At 42.8% G+C, this 19,829-nt stretch overlaps 1 protein-coding gene across 1 annotated transcript in view; it reads left to right on the top strand.

Moving 5' to 3' along the window:
• Positions 1 to 19,215, top strand: part of LOC306698129 (C-myc promoter-binding protein-like) — a 64,032-nt gene extending 44,817 nt beyond the window's left edge. Inside the window, exons 19-34 of the mRNA XM_079162308.1 lie at positions 1,671 to 1,812; positions 3,662 to 3,781; positions 4,050 to 4,142; positions 5,920 to 6,036; positions 6,997 to 7,143; positions 7,900 to 9,041; positions 9,719 to 9,947; positions 10,743 to 10,846; positions 11,278 to 11,453; positions 11,831 to 11,998; positions 12,705 to 12,885; positions 14,486 to 14,740; positions 15,187 to 15,304; positions 17,658 to 17,820; positions 17,953 to 18,017; positions 18,399 to 19,215. Of these exons, the coding sequence (XP_079018434.1) occupies positions 1,671 to 1,812; positions 3,662 to 3,781; positions 4,050 to 4,142; positions 5,920 to 6,036; positions 6,997 to 7,143; positions 7,900 to 9,041; positions 9,719 to 9,947; positions 10,743 to 10,846; positions 11,278 to 11,453; positions 11,831 to 11,998; positions 12,705 to 12,885; positions 14,486 to 14,740; positions 15,187 to 15,304; positions 17,658 to 17,820; positions 17,953 to 18,017; positions 18,399 to 18,535 (3,357 nt within the window). The 3' untranslated portion in view covers positions 18,536 to 19,215. The remainder of the gene's footprint in view (positions 1 to 1,670; positions 1,813 to 3,661; positions 3,782 to 4,049; positions 4,143 to 5,919; positions 6,037 to 6,996; positions 7,144 to 7,899; positions 9,042 to 9,718; positions 9,948 to 10,742; positions 10,847 to 11,277; positions 11,454 to 11,830; positions 11,999 to 12,704; positions 12,886 to 14,485; positions 14,741 to 15,186; positions 15,305 to 17,657; positions 17,821 to 17,952; positions 18,018 to 18,398) is intronic.
• The last annotated feature ends 614 nt before the right edge of the window (positions 19,216 to 19,829 follow it).

Consider the following 19,829-nt stretch of genomic DNA (forward strand, 5'->3'; position numbering starts at 1 on the left):
CATTTGCAGCTTACATATACTTGCTCCCTGTTCATAGATTTAAAGTGCTGCTTCTGTGTGATTCTTTGTGGAGAAACTCATTTTTACTGATCTGTCATTAAATCAACAAATCGTACGTTAGTCGAATAAGGAATTCTCCTCGAGGACAGCCGTAAAAACAACATATAATGTGAGCTTCAGAACTAGAAATGTTCTGTCTCTAGTCTTTATGCTAAGCTAAGCTAATGTCCCGGCTATAGCTTCATATGTGACCGACAGATATGAGAGAGGTATTCATCTTCCAGTTAAAAGAAACCAAACCAACGTATTTCTCATGTCAGATACTATCCACTGCGTAAAATGAAGGTTTGATGAGGAAAAAACTGACGTACACCTAAAGAGTTTTTAGTATTTTTTATTTCAGACAAACCTCCAATAAGATAACATAACCTAACATTTATTAAAAAGGCTGTTATCAACACCCTGTAAAACCAGACATGTTCACATGTTTTATACTTTGTTTTAGTGCAGATAAAACCAAAGACATTATGTTAGTTTTGCAAAGATAAAGGCTAGCTGCCCCCCCCCCCCCCCCCCCCCCCCCCCGTTTCCAGTCTTTATGCTAAGCTAAGCTAACCACCTCCTAGCTGTAGCTTCATATTTAACAGATATGAGAGCGATATCAACCTTCTAATCTAAGTCTCTGCAAGACAGTGAATCGGTGCATTTTCCTAATGACTGAAGTAACAGCTACACTCTCTCAAACACTGTACATCACCGGTAGCAGGACAGTCCCTTGTCTCCCCAGAATGGTGTTTGTGTTCAGTGGACTCCTGAAGTGTATACTAGGAGCAGACAGAGACTGTGGAACGTGACTTGGCCACCAACAGCTGCAGAGCCTCTGCTCTTCCTTTTGTGATGCTGAGAGCGACTGTGCACCACTGCATCCAACGCCTTTGATGAAAAATTAATTCAAAGATGATTTTTTAATATGGAACGGGGAATGGGTCGGTTTTTGTTCACTCACTTCATGTTGAGTAGAAAGTGAACGGATGATGTAAGAGCTGCACTTAGTATTCTCACAGTGCTCAGAGATTTATTTATATCCCTTATACACCAACATCTGTGCATATATGCAGCTGTTTTAAACACAGGGAACCTGTTAATAGAGGATAGACTTCTTTACTTCGGCCTGTAGATAACACAGTTTACCTTTCTGTAGTTTTGTGTTGTTTCTTGTGGTTACTTCTTTCTTTTTTACTTTTGCTTCTGTGTTTGAATGATCATCTGTCAATGGAGTCTTGTAACTTTGAGGAGAGCAAACAACGACTGTTTCTTCTCACATCTTCTCACAAGACTTTCTTTAGTTTCTGTTATGTTTTACTGTGTTATATATAATGATGATCAGCGAGGTAAATGTACTGTTTTCTGACTGGAATCTGGTTGTTTTGCGGAGAGAATAATAATTGTGTTTTGTATGTTTTAAAATTATAATACATTGTCCAAATTCCTCTTGATTTTATTTATTAAAAATGAAATTCAACGTGAGTCACATAGCATCATGTTTCCTTCACTACTACTGCAGTCATTTGTCCCAGGAATGAATGTCTTATAATGATCTTATCATCTTATCATCTTATCCTAATATGTTTCCGTTTCCGTTTCCTCCTCCTCCTCTTCCTGGTGTCCAGGCGGTGTTGGAGAGCACGTGGCCCTCCAGCACCAGAGGAGGGTACTTCCTGTGGATGAAGCTGAGGAACGTCGTTCTGGGCGTAGCGCAGTTCAAGCAGGCGCTACGACGACACGCTCCGCTTACCCAGAGTCCTCTGTCAGGTAACTGAGAACACTTGGCACGTCTGAGGACCAGCAGTGATCCCGCAAATTAAATATGAAGGACCACTTTCAACATCCATCGTTATAAAAGCCATGATAACTTAAAATTGTGTTTATTTTTCGTAGCTCGGAAAGGTTTCTGTGACACGTTCAGGTGTATTAAAGCTGGTACATGTAGACAGTTTTAATGGTGTAGGGGAACAAAAAGATGACATACAAAATAACTGACACAATACAAGTGAATGGTCTTTATCCAAGAAGAAGAACCTATGTTAAATATATCAGTTAGACTGGTACAATCCAAATACATCAACGACTTGGAGGACAAATTGAACAATGCAAGATCCTACTTTACCATCACATCCAATGTTTCTCAAACTCAGAACTCCATGTCTTGAATTCAAATATGTCAGTTGTAATAAAAGGCCAGCAGAGCTGAAAAGGTAAAACTATTGAACTATCTCAGCATCCCCATGCATGCCAGCATGCTAACCCCAGTCCCTGCTAACCCCTGTTTTTTAGAGATCCCCCTGTTACCAGTCGTAAGCGCTTTGTTCCTAAACAGTTTGAAAGAGACCAATGTTCCTGTGAAACACACTCATCTCAACACACCACTAAGAGACACAAGCCGCCATTTTACCGAGCTGTATTCACTGTGTAGCGGCTGGTTTACTGCAGCGGCATGAACCCAAACAGATATGCTGTGATTTAATAAACTGATAGAAAGGATGACGAAATGATGCCGATTTGTGAAAAGATGAAAAGCAAACAACTTTTAAAATGCTTGTTTTCAGAATGGAGTTCAGCTCTATCGGTGCTATGCTACGCTAACATTGTAGCTGTGTATATATACGTACGTCTCGGTGAGCGATAAGGAATAAACAAACAGTTACTCAATGAATTTTTTTCCCCAGCGTATCTATACATATAATGTGCTATTTCTAATTCAAGAACGTCAGTGACAACAGGAGGACAATCTCATCGCTGAAAGGCTTTCGTGACACAGCGTCTCGCGAATTTCTCGCTTTAGTTGAAATATTTCACGTCACATGAATGCATGAAAGACGCAGATTTTGCGTCTTCTGCATTGACTTTGTATTTAATTGTGTTCCTGTTCAGTGTGAACACACCATAACTCCACTCCCATCCCACACATTATTCATCATATTAATTGTGCTGAGTTTGAGAGGGATTTTCTTTAAAGAACAGCTAAACTCTTTTTAAACCCAAATTAATGTTAATTTATTATTGGAAACTTAATTCACCAAATATATTCAATGACGTGTAGCAAGTTTCACATTTCATGCACGTTGATCTCACCGGCTGTGCACGAGACTAAAACACTGTCTAGTTAATTTTCGGAGTTTAAGAAACTAATGAACTGGAAGTGAAACAACCAGTCAGTCTTTGTTTTTCCTCTAATTAGAACCAATTTACACGTAAATGTTCTAAAGTGTTTAGAGTTACACTTCAGCTCCTTTCTAGTAAAGTGATCAGAAACAATATGACCCGTAAATAAAAGTGGTACTTTCATTGTTTAATGCTGGCGACTGGAATTTATTATTACTATTATGCACTTTGAAGACATTTGTCTCATGAATTATGCTTTTTGCAAAAGTATTTTGAATCTTTTAAACGGCCATTTCTCTTACGCTGCCTCAACCGGATTTAAATCAATCCACAGAAGCAAGAGACCATCGACATGCTGTTTCTTCATAAAAACACCGTAGAACTCATTTGGACTTGTTCTTGTCATCAAATCGTCGACGCTTAAAGATGAAAATAATTATTTTTAAAAGCCGACATGGCGCCCGGCGTCCGTTTATAACGCCTTGTTGTCTTTGGGCAGATGGCAGCGACCTGGACGCCGTGAGTCACGGCAGCCTGGAAATCTCTGCCGACACTAACCTGGGCCCCTTCGCCACCGAGTCCGCCCGAGTAGACCCCGCTGACGATAGATCTAGCACAGGTACTCTCAGCCTGCTCCTTCACTCAGTCTGTCACAGGCCATCTTGTTCTACATCTTCTCTCTCAATGACATTTTGTTTTTGTATCCTCCTTCCTTCCTTCACTCACCGACCGGCCTCTTCCTCGTTTTCCCCACTTCCTCTTCTCTGTTTTTTTTCTCCCATCATCCCCGTCGTCCATCCATGTCCCTCCCTTGTGTGGTGTCTGCTGTGCTCTGTCCCTAACCCTGCCCTTCACTCTGGCCCTGCCTGTGTTGCCCTTGCATGCAGTCGGCCGTGGGGGCTGCGGCGTGGGCGGCGGGGCCCCGGTGGTCCACCCACACCGGGGGGGCTCTGAGCTCAGAGATGCCACCCTCCACCCAGGTAATCCTCTTCCTGTCAGTCTGCATGTCTTGTCTCATTTATCCGTCTCATCTCACCTGAGCTGCAACGTTTTCTGTCCTCTTTCACATCACGCTTTTCTTTTTCTGTCTTCCACGGTGTTTGTGTCTCTCTACACGGCACAGTCTGCTGCTCCTCTCTGTTCTCTCGCTTCACCACAGAGTGATGTGTCATTGTCAACTATGGCCAGTAATTACCCAGAGGCACGTTCTCTTTCTGATTATGGAAATGCTTTTTTAATCACGGAGACGGCTCCTCGGCATCCATACGAGGGATGCACCGATCCGACTTTCTCAGTCCCGATACCGATACCCGGGCTTTGGGTATCGGCCGAGTTATCGAGCACCGTGTTTAATCAATCAGCTGTGAGGAAGAGACTGACATTACATTCCTTACTCTTTAAAACAAAATGTAGCAAATGAACACATAGATATAAATGTACTGATTTGTTATTTATTAAAATAATGGTGTCCGATATCCGATCAGCATCAGTCTCTTAGTCTTTAACAGAAGATCCTTTTGAGTCACAGTTTAGTCATTTTCATCCTTCATAGTTTTAATCGACGACGACTCAAAATGTTTTCGTCGCCGAAAAGTCAGAAGATTTTAGCCAACTTGTAGTCAAAATGTTTTCCCTCTTAATTGTGTCAGCTGTTTCTTAAGTTTTTCATCAGATTGTATTGAATATTTCAGTAAGTCTAGCGCAGCCAAGTCAAACTTATTTCAGTTACTGTAAGATTTGATCTTATTTATCTGATGGAAAACACAGATTGAATGATTAAGAATGCAGCTTTGTAGGGATTTGATACCATAAATAAAATTCACTGGGAACTATTCAATCATTCTCTGAGTTAAAGGATTAAGGGTTTAAATGTGGGGCAAAAGACTAACTACAACGTTTTTTTTTTGTTACTGATAAGTTGAAAAGCGTGTTTACGATCTCTCACACTCGGCCCTTTATGAGGGCCGAAAAATATGATTTTAAATAACCACCGGAACCCAAAACCGACCCGTAAAACCGCCAACTTTATGCATTAAAGGACCGAGCGACATATTTATGTGTTTGAGACGGAGAGAGAGAGGAAGAGGAGGTGGAAGGGGATGAAAATGAGGAAGATAGAATAAATAAACTAGTCTTGTCTTTTTTTGTTTGATATCGTCACTGAAGTCGCCGTCTCGTCATCGTCTCATCTTTGGTCGCTGACGAACACATTTGGTCACAGTTTCAGCTCACAAAACGAACACTGTGGTTCTGGTATCGGTGCATCTCTACTCTGTATGCATGCTGTGTTTAGAGACGAAGGTTTGAGGGGAAGATGAAAGAATGGAACAAATGGTCAGGAAGTTTCGCAGACAGATAGAAGAGTCGGCCTGGAGTTATCAAGGCTTAACAGTTAAATTCATTAGCAGCTGTGAAACTCACAGTAACTGTAGATCTCTGCATGGCCCGAGGAGGATTCTTTTTATCCAGCAGAGCTCAGCTGCTTCCTCCTCTCCCACAACTGAGGAGATGAAAGGGAAGAAGTATGTTTCTACCTCAGTGTACCTGTGTAAAAGGCTTTTTCTGTGGTTTTCTGTAGATACGGTGAAAACAGAAGACCGTAATAGGAGAGGTTTCACATACGGTGTTGTTAAAGTTCAGCTACTCTGAGAGAAGTTGTCGTGTTCCTCTGCGTAGTTTTTCCATGATTTGTGTCGCATATTTCTGTAATCCTGTGGTTTAATATCTAGAGACTCTGTCTGTGTTCTCTCTGTTTAGGGGATCAGTCAGATTTGGGATATAACTCGCTGTCCAAAGAGGAGGTTCGGAGAGGAGACCCTGGTGCTCAGGACGCCGCCGACAAAGACGACAAGAAGGAGAGCGACTGCAGCTCCCGTCAGTATTCCGTCTGTTCTGATAGCACCTCATATTTCTGTCTACTGTACCTCCTGAAAAAAAAAAGATTCTCCTCAAGTTCTCCTCGCAGCCGCGCGGGACTTCCTCTTCCTCCGCCTTGATCTTTCTCCTCCAGAGACGATTCATTCTCTGAGGTTTCTCAACATCAAAGCTTTTCAGTCGTGTGTTATCCTTCAGCGTATTTCTTTTTAAGGAGAACTCATCCAAAAAAATCCTCGGTTTTCATGCACTGATCAGTCTTCTTTCAGACTAGAGGAAAGAAAACATCCAAAATACACATTCAGCTGTTTATTTTACTACCTTGTTTGTTTCTCCTAAATTAACCAAAAGTTATCATTACATAATGCCTCATTTACATATTTAAACATAACATTTCAGAAAACTTGTAACACAATAAATACTCCTCTTAATGTGAGCAATGAAGTGGTGAAGTTTCATGGTGATATCTATGAGTTCATGTTTTGACCCTATTCACCTGTAGAGTCTTCTAAATGTCTGTAATTGAACTAAACGTCTCTTTAAAGGACGTTTTCTCTAAATGAGTTTGTTCTCAGACTCTGATCCAGAAATCTCCACTTCAGCAGCTCTTACATACACCAAACTTTACACGTTCATTCCTCTCTATGTTCTGAAGGTTAACACAGAGGAGTTTGTCTGATTGATGGAGTGATACAAAGAGATATCATAAATCCTCTCTGTAAAACCTTTGACTCTAATATGTCAATAAAATGATATTTAACAAGATAATTCCTCATTTGAATATTCAAACATAAACATTCAGAAAACTTGTAACACAAAAAGTAATAGTCTTACTGTGAATAGTCAACTGGGGAAGTTTCATGGTGATATTTTCACTTGTAAACCAAAGACGTGTTTGAAGCTGCAGGCGTACTTTTAAAAAAAACAGACTTATTTTGAATTATAATTTCTGTGTTTCAGTGTCGGAGACGGAGAGCACCAAGGGGAGTAAAGACTGCCTCCCTCTGCTGGACGTGGAGGTTCATTCCTCCTTCAAACCTCGCGGCATCGTACGCAGCTTTCCGTGCAACGACTCATCCTGCAAACCCAAGAGCTCCGCCAGCGCAGGTATAATAGCCCTTCAAAACAACTAGACGCCATCAGTTTTTATTATTTCAATACCGTGCAACCCGTGCAACACAATTTCAAGCTTACTGATTGGTTGTTTCTGATGTACACAGGATTTACATTTTATAAAAACCCTGATATTGTTAATCAGGAGAGTAAATGTCCATCTGAGCCTAGAAGTGCTCCAACAGTAAGTCAACAAACTGTAGCCGTGTTTCCGTTCATGTAATTTTATGCTCATTTTGAAGTATTGCATTAGAAAAGCTGCATGGAAGCGTCAAAAAACTTTTTACGCTCGCTTGAGCATTTAACTCACATGGCTCACACGTCTTCTCTGGTATATATCTTTATTGTCTTTGTGTCTGGACAGCATTAAACATGTCCGATACAAGCTGACGTGAAAGAACAATTAAACTTTGAAAACAATTGTTCCTGAAGACCTCATTTTTCTCTCGTCGATGGTTCGATGAACAAGCAGACTTTTTGTTTCGGGTTCACAACCTCTACTTCTTCTTCTTTTCTGTTTTTATTGTCAGATCACAGCCATCTGTTGTCCACATCAACCAACTTCTGATGTGCTGTAGCCGAGTTCATTTGCTACAAAGCAGTTGATTTAAACGCAGCTAATTTGCTTTTTGCTTTCTGCTACATCGATGCAGAAAATGAACGTGACTTTTACTTCTTGAACCCAAAACATGTCCCTTCTTCTTCTTCTTCTTCTCTCTCTCTCTCTCTGTCTCTCTCTCTCTCTCTCAGGCCATGTTGCAGGTCTCCTCTTCACCTCCTCCCTGGATGAAATTGGTGAGGTCCACACCAACAGTTTGCTGAGGAGACACAAGAGTGCTCTGGAGGACGTGGTGGGCAGCGGCTCGGCTCTGGACCGGCAGGCCGCGAGGTGCCGGCGGCTGAGCGGCGACACGGTGGGCAGCTGTGGCAGCGGCACCACCGTCCTCGGCCTGGGCATGAGCCAGGGGGAGACCGACCCGGATAAGATCGCGGGACACCTCGGCGCAGACGTGAAGATTCTCTCCGGCGTCAACTTCAGTAAGAGGCCTCGCTCGCTGGCTCTGGGCGGGTTGGATTACAACGAGGAGGACGAGGAGGACGAGGAGGGACAGGACTCCAGCGACGAGGACAGAAGTAACGCAGATGCCATTTTTGATTTGGAGGATCTGGATTTAGACAAACCCACCACGGGGGCGAGCATCGGCTCTCACAGCTCCAACAGATCTCATAAGAAAGCTGTGGAGCGCAGCGTCAGCTACGGCGGCGTGAGCTCCGTGAAGCGCACAGACATACAGGCGGGCTACGACCCGCTGTCCCTGCTGGCGGCGGAGTCTCAGACAAAGGAGCCAAATGAGGACCAGTACCCAGAGGAGGACGAGGTCGGCACGCCGAGCGCCCGCAGACACCTGGCCCGGGAGATCGAGCTCTACATGAACCACATGGGCAGCCCGCTGAGCAGCCGCACGCCCAGTCTGGACCTGCAGGACCTGACCGGCCCGCTCCTCCTCCACCCGTCCTCGCTCTCGGCCCCCCGCAGAGCCAGCCTGCCCCACGGCTCCCCCCTCAGGGCCTCTGGAGTAACGCGCTCACGCACCTTCCACCCGCCCTCGCCCTCCCGGCCCGTCCCACGCCAGCGTCTGCTGTCCTCGCCCTCCTGCCGCAGCTCCAGCACCACGCCCAGCGCCAGCCCCCGACCCAGCCCCTGCAGGGACCGGGCGGACCGAGGTAGCCTGGCGTCGCCTTCGTCCTCCTCCTCCTCCTTCGCTCTGGACACCCTGCTCACACCAACGCTCGACGTGTTCAAAACCAGCATGGTCTCCGCTGGGAAGGGCGTGGCAGAGAAGGCAAGCCGCTGGTACTCCCGTCTCGCCACATACACCACGCCCACCAAGGTACAGAGACCAGACAGGGTTAACTGAATTTTAACTGATTTCTAAATCACATGAGGACCAGTTACAGTAGTCATGTGTGTTTAGAGCTATAGTGACCTAGTGTTAAAGAGACGGCAAACTCCGGATCTGTCGAGTGAAGCCGATGCTTCATGTGTTAAAGCTGCATTCTCTCAAGTGTCCATCAGGGGGCGACTCCATCTTGTGGCTTTCTGAGTGTCAGTGAGGTCATTCGTTCCTGTTTAAAAGCCTCCGTTGACCAACTATATCTGCTCTCTGAGTGTTTCTGTTTCCAAAGTCCATCAACTGACGGCATGTACAAAATGTGCAATGTTGTCAGACCTTTTGTCCTGTGGTGACTCAGTGCTTAAAATGTGGCTCTGGCAACATGAACATGAACTCTTCAGCTGAGCAGTTTGCTGAATGTCGTATTCTAATGTAGCTTTGCAGAGTTTGTATATTCGGTTTCTAGACTTAAGTGATTGAGGTCATTGACTAGATGCATTTGAGTGGAGAATTTAGGAAGATGAAGTCTTGTTCACCTTAGAATGTCTTAAACATGTTATTGTTCCTCATGTTCCTCTGCTGATCCACCGTTAGTGTGAGTGCTATAGTTTTAGGATTAGACCCTTGTGTGTTTGTGGCGACATTAACCCGCCGGCTCTCCTCCGTTCATCCAGGACGGTCACAGCGACCGCCTCAGCGTGTCCTCCCTCGGTGTCGGAGATCCGGACCGCTCCTCCCTGCTGGACGAGGAGGACTGCGGGGAGTCCGAGGGCTCCATGATCTCTCCGCAGAGGAACGGCCCCGTGGGGCCCCGCAGGAGCCCCAGACGCAGCCCCCTCCGCAGCAGACTGGACAGCCCCTCTGGAGGCTCCAGCCTGGGGAGACCGACATCTCTGCTCCCTGGTAACGGAAGAGAGGAAGAAACATTATAATAACAGCCTCCTTGTTAGTTTCTCTTCACCATTTGTATCCAGGGTGGACACATGACGTAGAGAGATCATACTAGAAAATACTAACAAAGGTTATGTGATGGAAGACTAACAACAATAAAAAGAAAAGTATATTGAAGTAAATACTCACGAGAGACACCAGATCAAACTTGTCCAAAGGCTTCAGATCCACAAACAGACGTGAAGACAGACTCTCCTCACTCCACCTGTTTGTGTCAGTAACAGAAAATCAATCATCTCTCACTATTCATATTTGTGAATAAATGTTTAAACAATTTGAATAATTATACATTTTAAAATACGTTTTGGTGTCAATTACAAGTGACAAATAATTATCTCATAGATGTCTTTTTAGAGACCCCCACACAGTTTGCTATTGAGGTTTTCAGGGGATCTGAACTGTCAATAAAGGGGTCTCGGCCCCCTAAGACCCACCGTATTTGGCACACTGTTCGTGGCGGCCTTTCCCATCAACGTACCACTAATCTGTACCTTTCCAATGCAGTGCAATGAGTCTTTTGACTCTCCTACTTCTTGATAGTTCATTAATTTGACCAAATTACCCAAAATACGTTTTACTTTGTGACTGATTTTTCCAAACAAAATGACTCTCTCTCTCGATTCAATATTCATTCTTGACCATTACGCTTAATGACAAACAATGAGACAGAAAGACAGAAACAGTCTATTAAATAATTTATTGAAAAGCCAAAACAACATAAACATAACTCCCATCTTCCTCCTGCAGGATGCGTCCTCTCTCCTCCCGGCTTCCCTCTGCCAGACAAGTCGGACCTTGGCTCGTCCCGCTACACCAGCAGCACCAGCATCTTCAACAACTACGCCATGGAGGTAAAACTACACGGAGGACAAGTAGAGTCGCACTAGTTGAAGACTGGATGCAACAGTCAGGAAAGCAGAAATGATGGGTTTGATTTACAAAATGCTTTTAAACACCAAGTAAAGAGGAGAAAATATTCTAAATAAAGCTTAAAACTTAAACTGATAGCGATTATTTTAGGAGTCTAAAATACGTCCACAGCAGAACATTGATTTGTCTGTTTCTATAAACTCTACTGTAGTAGAACTCTGACTGATGAGAAGAACCTCATACAATTATCCCTTTAAGATAAAAAAGGAAATCAAAACGACAGAGGTGGTCGTTGCAGAATATTACTGAGAATTAGTTTATTTTTAACCAGGTTATTATTAAAACTCTTGATCTTTATTCTTTATTCTCTCTCTCTCTCTCTCTCTCACTCTATATATATATATATTTCCAGCTGCTGATCTCCAGCTGTTCTCGCTGTAAGACGTGCGACTCCCTCGTGTACGACGAGGAGATCATGGCCGGCTGGACGGCGGACGACTCCAACCTGAACACCACCTGTCCCTTCTGTGGGAACCCCTTCCTGCCCTTCCTTAACGTGGAGATCAGGGACATGAGAGGACCCGGCAGGTAGACCACGACTCTCCCGCTGTGTGACGGGTTATTGAGTGTCTGTGTTTCTGGATCATATGCAAAATGTTTCCTTCCATTGACATTTACTTTTTGTCATGTTTCTGCATAATATCACGTCATCATGAATCAACATTTTCTTCAGACTTTTTGGATTTTGAGTCTGGAACTCATTTTTCTGATTATTCCTATAACACACGAATGCAGCATTAGGCTCATCCGGCGGACAGAAACAGAAATCTCTGAGAGTGAATGATTCTAGTTCATGTTTCCCGTTTGTTAAAATGAGGCTTTTAAACTGAATAAGATGTATTTGCCTCGGTTGTTAATCTTCGACCCCTTCTGTACGATTCCTCCCTCTCTCCTCTCCTCCGCAGGCTTTTCCTGAAGGGCAGCCCATCGGTGGACGAGGCCATGACCTCGTCGTACTCGGCCTCCACAGGTCTGGACACGGGGACGTCCACCTTGTCCACCCCGTGTCCCACGACGGCCGTCTTCCCTCCCTCCCCTGTGCTTGCTGTCCACGAGTGTTCGGGGAGTGGAAGGTATTTACATGCTGGTCCTGAAATCACTCATTCTTCTGTTTGGTTTGCTTTATCATTTAATAACTTGTAGATCAATCAGGTAAACAAGAAGACGCCGTCATTCATTCATCAACATCTCTACTTTCAGATGACCTATTTAAATATTTTGGTTTTAAATGTTTTTTTGTGTCCCTGGCAAATCGAATGAAATGCAGAAAATGGATTCCTTAAACATTTTTTTGATGTGATTTCTAAATGTTTTCTTTCATTTAAAACTTCTGTCTTTGTTTTGAGTTAACGAATTAGCTTTTAAACTAACACCTGATTTTGAGTTTGTAGGTGTGAATCTCTACTGAGTTTGAAGGCAGCATGAAGGATTCAATACAACTAGAAAACAGCTCACTTGAGGCCTGAAACATCTGGATTTATTTATTTTATCTTCACTCACTGTTCTGCAGACTGAAAACCCTTTTATTCTAAAACAAAGTCGCAGCTTCTCATGATTTGTTAATTGTTAATGATTTGTTGTGACTGAGTTGTGTGTTTGTGTTAACGAGCAAAAGAAAAGAAAAGATTACATTTCTTTTTACAATTAACACTTGAAATGATGAAGGCACTCATTAAGATTTCACTAAATGTTTTTCTTTTTAAACAATGAACCAACCACTAACAATGAGGAGGATCTTGGGTATTAAAAACTATGAATAAGTCGTGACAATCCTCACAGGACTGGATCTACCAGAGCTCCAGGGTTCAGCATCCCCTCGGAGCGCCGGCAGGGGTCTCCGTCCCCCGGAGCGCCGATGGCTCGCAGCGTCAGCGCCTTCGGTCCTCTGGACGAGGCGCCGCTGCTCAACCGCTGTGTGCCGACGTCAGGCAGCCTGCCCAGCCGCCTGAACGAGACCGCGGTATGATGACACTGAAACCCTCTCATGTTAAAAGAGTGTTTACATCATTCAATGCTGTCTTTCACGGTGACACTTCTCTGTTAAAGCAATAGAAAACGTTTCATTTCTTTCTCCACCAGCAAAAATCTGCTGTACAATAAAAAGGCAAATTTTGCTCAATGTTTTGGCGAGCAGATAAACTGCCGTTTAGAAATTAGTAATCTGCCAAAAGAGCTTGATTCGTTACAGTCAGACGACTCTTTATGTCTGAACTGATGCTTTTATCTTTAGCAAGTCTCTTTACTAATAAATGTTCTTTAGTTTAGTACGTGGAGAACAAAACGCTGTCCGATGGTTCAACCAGACTGACAACTGAAAGAGTTGAATCGTAAGAGAAGAAATCAGCAGAAACTGGAAGTTTAGATTAGCGGCCCGATCAAATGCAAAGGATTGGATTTAACCCTCTGAACCACAAAACCTGCTGGCGGGATTGAAAAGCATGTTTTCTTTAAACAATCAACAAAACTACACCGTTTATCATGGCCCAGGGTCCTTGAACACAGATTGTGTAAAAACTAGTGCTGGGCAAGTTAACGTGTTATTATCGCGTTAACGCATTCATTAATTAACGCCAACAATTATTTAATCGCGCGTTAACGCAGTTTCTTTTATTATTAAGCGGACATTTTTAACACAAGAACCGGCCGGCAGCGAGCGGTGAGCAGCTGTTTGTGTGGCGTGTCTTCCGTCTCTTCCTGTTTCCTTCACCTACATTCCCCTGGGTCCTAAGTCCCTCCATGTACAGCGTCTTATGAGCCTCTATGTACCAACGTACATTTATAACAAATACCACACATATTACGGTAATCAGCGTTGCATATGTGTCTGACCAAAATACCAAAAAAAGCAAAAAAGAAATGATTCATTTAAATTATTTTTTTTGAGTTTTTAAAGTGTTTTTGTTTGGAATATGTATAAGCACTTTTGTTCATATAGCAGTACTTTTAAAATAAAAGTGCGCAATACACTACTTTTGAATTCATTATTGAATTTTGCGCATAACAATGCAATTAAAAATTGTAATCGTTGCCCAGCACTAGTAAAAACATTAAGTTGTGAGCTCCTCAGTGAAACTATGAAGTCATGATTGATTCATCTGAGACCAACAGTCATGTGACAACAAGAGAGGAGAAACTTTGACTGAACTTCAGGAAGTGAACACAGAGCAGAGAGGAGAGAGGAGAGGAGAGGCTGGAAACATGTGAATAGTTCAATATACAAAACACGTGGAGCCTCCATTTATTTCCATCATTGGTCACACGTGTGGACACTTGGAGAAATGTTTGATGTATAGATTCCAGTGTTTTCCCATTTTTGAAAAATAAATTATCAGAGAAATCCAACTTGTAATTCATGTCATTGTAACTGTGTTATTCTGCACTAAAGACATGTTCTAGTTCTCTCTACTTCTAGTCATGATTGATCTGTTTCTATAGAGGAGCAGGACTTTTATATTACAGTGAAGATCAAGAGAGTAAAGAACATATTTCTTAAAGCTCAACAGTAGATCAGTAAACTCTCAAACCATCACCTCTTCTCTGTCTCTGTCTCGTCCGCCCAGGACCCGCTGAGCGTGGAGTGGCGGCTCCACAACCCCGAGCCGGTGACGGTGCCCTACCTGAGCCCGCTGGTGCTGTGGAAGGAGCTGGAGAGTCTGCTGGAGAATGAGGGCGACCCGGTGATCACGGAGGCCGACGTGGTGGACCATCATCCCATCATCTACTGGAACCTGGTCTGGTACTTCAGACGGCTGGACCTGCCCAGCAACCTGCCCGGGCTCATGCTCACCTCGGAGCACTGCAACCGAGACTCCCAGGTCAGAATACACACACAATACACACAGTACACACAATACACACACAAAATACACATGATACACACAATGCACAGACGTGTCTCTAGTGTCCACCAGGGGGCGACTCCTCTGGTTGTATAGAAGTCTATGAGAAAATGACTCTACTTCTCTCTTGATTTATTACCTCAGTAAACATTGTAAACATGAGTTTATGGTCTCAATCTCTAGTTTCAAGTCTTCTTCAATACAGCATGATGTTCATTTAGTAAATTATGGTCCATTTAGAGTCAAACAGACCATAAAGCAGGGTATGCTTTAGGGCGGGGCTACACAGTGATTGACAGGTCTCTACCAGAGACGTATACGCCGTCTCTACGTCACTCCTCCTCAGTCCAGATATGGTCACTTCCTGTTTATCGGAACCACCCCTCTCTCTCTCTTTCTGCCCCCCCCCCCCCCCTCATCAGGTCCCTCGTCACTGGATGTCAGAGGACAGTAAACACGTGTTGATCCAGATCTTGTGGGACAACCTGAAGCTGCACCAGGACTCGGTCCAGCCTCTCTACATCCTCTGGAACACCTTCAGTGAGTCACATTCACCACTTCTTACATTCATTTACACTTCATTCATCCTCAACGCAGCATTGCAACTGCAGCACAGTGAACAAATTCAACAAAATTGTTGAAGATATAGTATAATCCACAATGCAACATAGACTATGGGCCTGTATTATTTCACCACAGTGTTGTGTATTTGTGTTTAATAAGGTTTTACAAACAGCTACAGTAGATATGCGTGTTGTGGTTTAACTTTGGGAAGCACCAGTCAAACCATCTGTTTTTATGCACTTCAGAAAGACAAACAGGGAGAAACAGTAAATGTGACAAAGTGCAACGTAATCAGATTTAGTGAATAACTCGAACATGTTCTCCACATTGTTTTAGTTTGAGGTTTGACTGCCGCTCTTTGAATTTTAGCATCGTAAATCGTTTAGCATCATTTCAGTCGTCTTCTGTTTTGGTTTTTAATTTATTGCGATGTACCAAACTCCTCTAAGATGTGCACAACAGTAGTTGATGGAAAATTTGATTTTTTAGAAATTTCTTCAAAATTTGGATGAAAACTTGGACTCACAACTTAATGTTTTTACACAACCTGGTTAAAGTGAACGCTTTATTTATGGCAAGATTTTAAATGAGACATGAGAAAATGTTTTTGATGAAATATCAGCTTAGATTCGGTTGCGTTTTCTGACAAAAGTCCGTCACACATGATGTGTTCAAGGACCGTCGGAACGATGAAAGTCTGACGATAATGACGGTCTTTACAGCTGCTGGCTGTGATAAACGGTGTAGTTTTGGTGATTGTTTAAAAGAAGACCTGCTTTCCCACCCCGCCGGTGGGTTCTGGGGTTCAGAGGGTTTTCAGAGAGGAGGAGGAGGCAGCCGGCTCCTCCCGGGAGCCGACTAACTCGTGTGCTAACCGGCTCTGCTCTCTGTCTTGCAGGACTTAATTGTACTCTGTTGTTAGAGAGTGAGTCTCCGTCTCTGCTGCAGACTCCCTCAGATGAGTCCTGTTGTTTGTGTCCTGATGTCTCTCTCTGTTCATCGCAGTGTCGTCTGTGGAAAGTCAGCCGCTACCCTTTTGTTTCGTGGTCTCGGTGTTTTCGCTGGTTATATTTTCTGTTTAAGCCCATCGCTGTGTATTTGGATGTCGGTTTGCATCTCTGCTGAATGTTTCTCCACTCGCTGACATCCAGTTTTCTTTTTTTGTTCATTAACTCCTAAAGGTGGACGTTGTTGTGGTGCTACAGGGCTGGGTACTGAACACCACTTTAGTTTGTGTTTAGTGGCTCATCCTCCATCTTTCACCAGGATACGTCTTCTTAACTCAAACCACAGCTCGTCCTTACTAAACCTGGCGGCATCAATAAACTTAAGACTGAAGTAAAGTGTAGATCAGTGTCTGTAGCACAAGCTGCTCAAAACTATTTCAACTTAAACTCTGTTGATAAATGTGTTCCTGTTTTCTTTATGTCTGCATGTATGGAAAATCGTTTCATCTAATTAGCATAACATTGTGTCATTTGAGGTGAATTGTGTAGAAAAAACAAACAGATTCTGGTGATCCATCTTTAAAGTCTGACTGTGATGTTACACACTGCACCTTTAACATCTTCTCAGTAAACATCATTACTTATAATAACTTTATTTATATAGCAAAAAATAGAGTTTACAAAGTGCTCTGAAAGACAAAAGCATTTATTTATTTATCTATTCAACAACTTTCCACAGAAAACCAGCTTCTCCACAACCGACCCAGTGAAGCACAAATTGTACAAAATGTTAACTTGAACATGAACACGGAGACATTCACTGCTGCCGTTAAAGATTCTAATCTTTAATATAAATCCTCTATTATTAAGGTATAAAAACATCTTTACATCATCCAGTCTATCCATAGTTTCCTTACAGAACACTTAACTCGTATGTAGACGTTTAATTTTATAATATTGTTGGTCATTTGTGCTTTTCATATATTTATATAATATCTATGAAAATGCTTTTTTTTGTCCGTCACTACTTGTGTACATAACAGTCCAGTCTGTCCTCTTCTTGTATTTGTCCAGTTTGTTTTTTCTTGTTAATGGCTGTTTTTTTTAAATATTTCGTCCTTTTATAATACTCTTTTTAATGTGTGTGTATATATATATATATATATATATTTATTTTTTTTTAGGTCAAATGAAGTACTTCTTTAAAGTAGTACAGATACCCAGCCCAAAGTACTTGAGAGATAATCTGAGATAAAAACATCCTCATTCAGCATCACTGTTTTATGTCTTCAGCACTAAGAAGACGAGTCCAGCACTGAACCGTGTGTGTGTGTGTGTGTGTGTGTGTGTGTGTCTGTGTTATTGTGTGTGTGTGTCTGTAGATGTGGGGTACCCTCTGTCCCGGCCGGTCCCGGAGGAGGAGAAGCCGTTCAGTGAGGAGTTTCTTCAGAGCGTCGTGAAGAACATCCAGAGGAACGACGTCAGCCGGCCAATGACTCAGCTGCTGCAGCTGCTGAGTCAGACGCTCGGGGTCAAAAGGCAACGGTCAGAAGCGACTCATCACGATTATTGATTCACTTAAACACTCCCCCCCCCCCCCCCCCCATGCCGGTCACATGACTGAGAACTATGAATTGAAACAATAGAAACATAAATGACTTTCTCTCCTTCTCTCAGGAGCTTGTACAGAGACGTGCTCTTCCTCTCTCTGGTGGCTCTGGGAAAAGATAACATTGATATTGGTGAGTCATCGTTTTATGTTTTTATGATCATCGGTGTCAGTGGTTTGATTTGTTGTTTACTGTTGATCTAAATCAAAACAACTTTAAGAATTGGTTTTAAAAATGTGTGTTTCTGTAATGTTTTATTTGGCCACAAGGGGGCAGAATAAACCAACATTCAGCAGTTACAGAGCAACATGTTTTATTTGGTGTTTCTGAATATTCACGTACCTTTTTCATGTTTCGTTAGCTGCTAAATATATATCTATATATACATATATATTATTTGGTATAAATAATACCAAAGCAATGAGCTAAAAGACACTAAAGCCGAGGGGAACTGTGTTTGTCACACAGGTTATATATATATTAATGTTCACGTCTCTTCTCTTCTCCCCTCAGACGCCTTCGATCGCGAGTACAAGTCGGCGTACGACCGCCTGGTGCCGAGCCTGGTGAAGCTGACCCACAACTGTGACCGTCCTCCCAGCACTGGGGTCATGGAGTGCCGCCGGACGTTTGGAGAGCCTTACCTGTGACACACACACACACACCTGAACTCTCACCTCCCACACACACACACACACACACTTGAACTCTCACCTCCCCCCACACACACACACACACACCTGAACTCTCACCTCCCCACACACACACACACACACACACATACCTGAACTCTCACCCCCTCACGTCATCGCTTTAAGACGAGCTCAGGAAACCTGTCGCTAGACTGTGAATGTTTGAGAAAACTCTACGAGTGATCATAAAAAGGTGAAGTTGACGGAAACACGAGTCACGCGGTTCATAAACACATCTGTGAAAACTGTCAATGCAACATTTATAAAGCATATGAAGTCTAATACTAGCAATATTTTAACTGGAACTCTATTTATACAAAATAAGTTTTATTTATTGTCGTGTCTGTCTGTCGGTGTTTTATAGTTGTCGCTTTGTTTTAAACCGGAGCGACTTCAACACCAGAATGCATTCAGTGTTTGTTTTAATGAGTCGAAGGAACAAAGAACAAAAGGTTTTATTGGAGCTGATCAACGATCAATAACTCGGTGGTTACACGTTGGGCCTGTCACAGAATGAAATGACTTTGTTTGTTAGACTGAAGGAAACAAACTCAAGTTATCGTCGTCATTGTTTTGTTTTTCAGATAAAAGCAGCTCAGCTTTAGGAAATAATATTTAGAGTCCTGTCAAACGTTAACATCCAGTCTTCTGTTAAAATGTGTTTAATAAAAGTACGGAAAGTAAATCAGGACTTTAATATTGCAAATGCAAAACAAAAGTCACATCGATTTGTAAATGTGTAACTTCATGTTTGTTTGTTTTTTACTTCTAGATACATGAACTAACATCTGTGTTCACATCGGCACATTTTAAAGAAGTTCTGGTTTATTGTCCGTTCATGTGAAACAGATGTTTCTGTGAGATTCTGGATCAAACACATAGAAGACGTTTCTATTTGTTTTCACGTTGATCTAAAGACTGACGGTGGTTGAAGGAGGACCTCTGAACTCTCGAGGTCTCATGAAGATCAACCAGGAGGACTTTATGAAAACTCATGAAGGACGTCAGCAGCTGAACAGACGGCTGCCGTCCGTCTGTGGGTTTCTGTCTCGTTAACGTTGTACAAAAAGAATGATTTTACAGAATCCGGGGACGTCGTGTACATTTGTAGAAATCACATTTTATAACAGATGTGCAAAAGGTCCTTTTTAGACATGACGGTTCAGAGACCAGATCTACAGGTCTAGACCAGATCTACAGGTCTAAACCAGATCTACAGATCTAGACAAGATCTACAGGTCTAAACCAGATC

Source organism: Pholis gunnellus (genome assembly GCF_910591455.1).
Source record: "Pholis gunnellus genome assembly, chromosome: 1".
Lineage (NCBI taxonomy): Eukaryota > Metazoa > Chordata > Actinopteri > Perciformes > Pholidae > Pholis > Pholis gunnellus.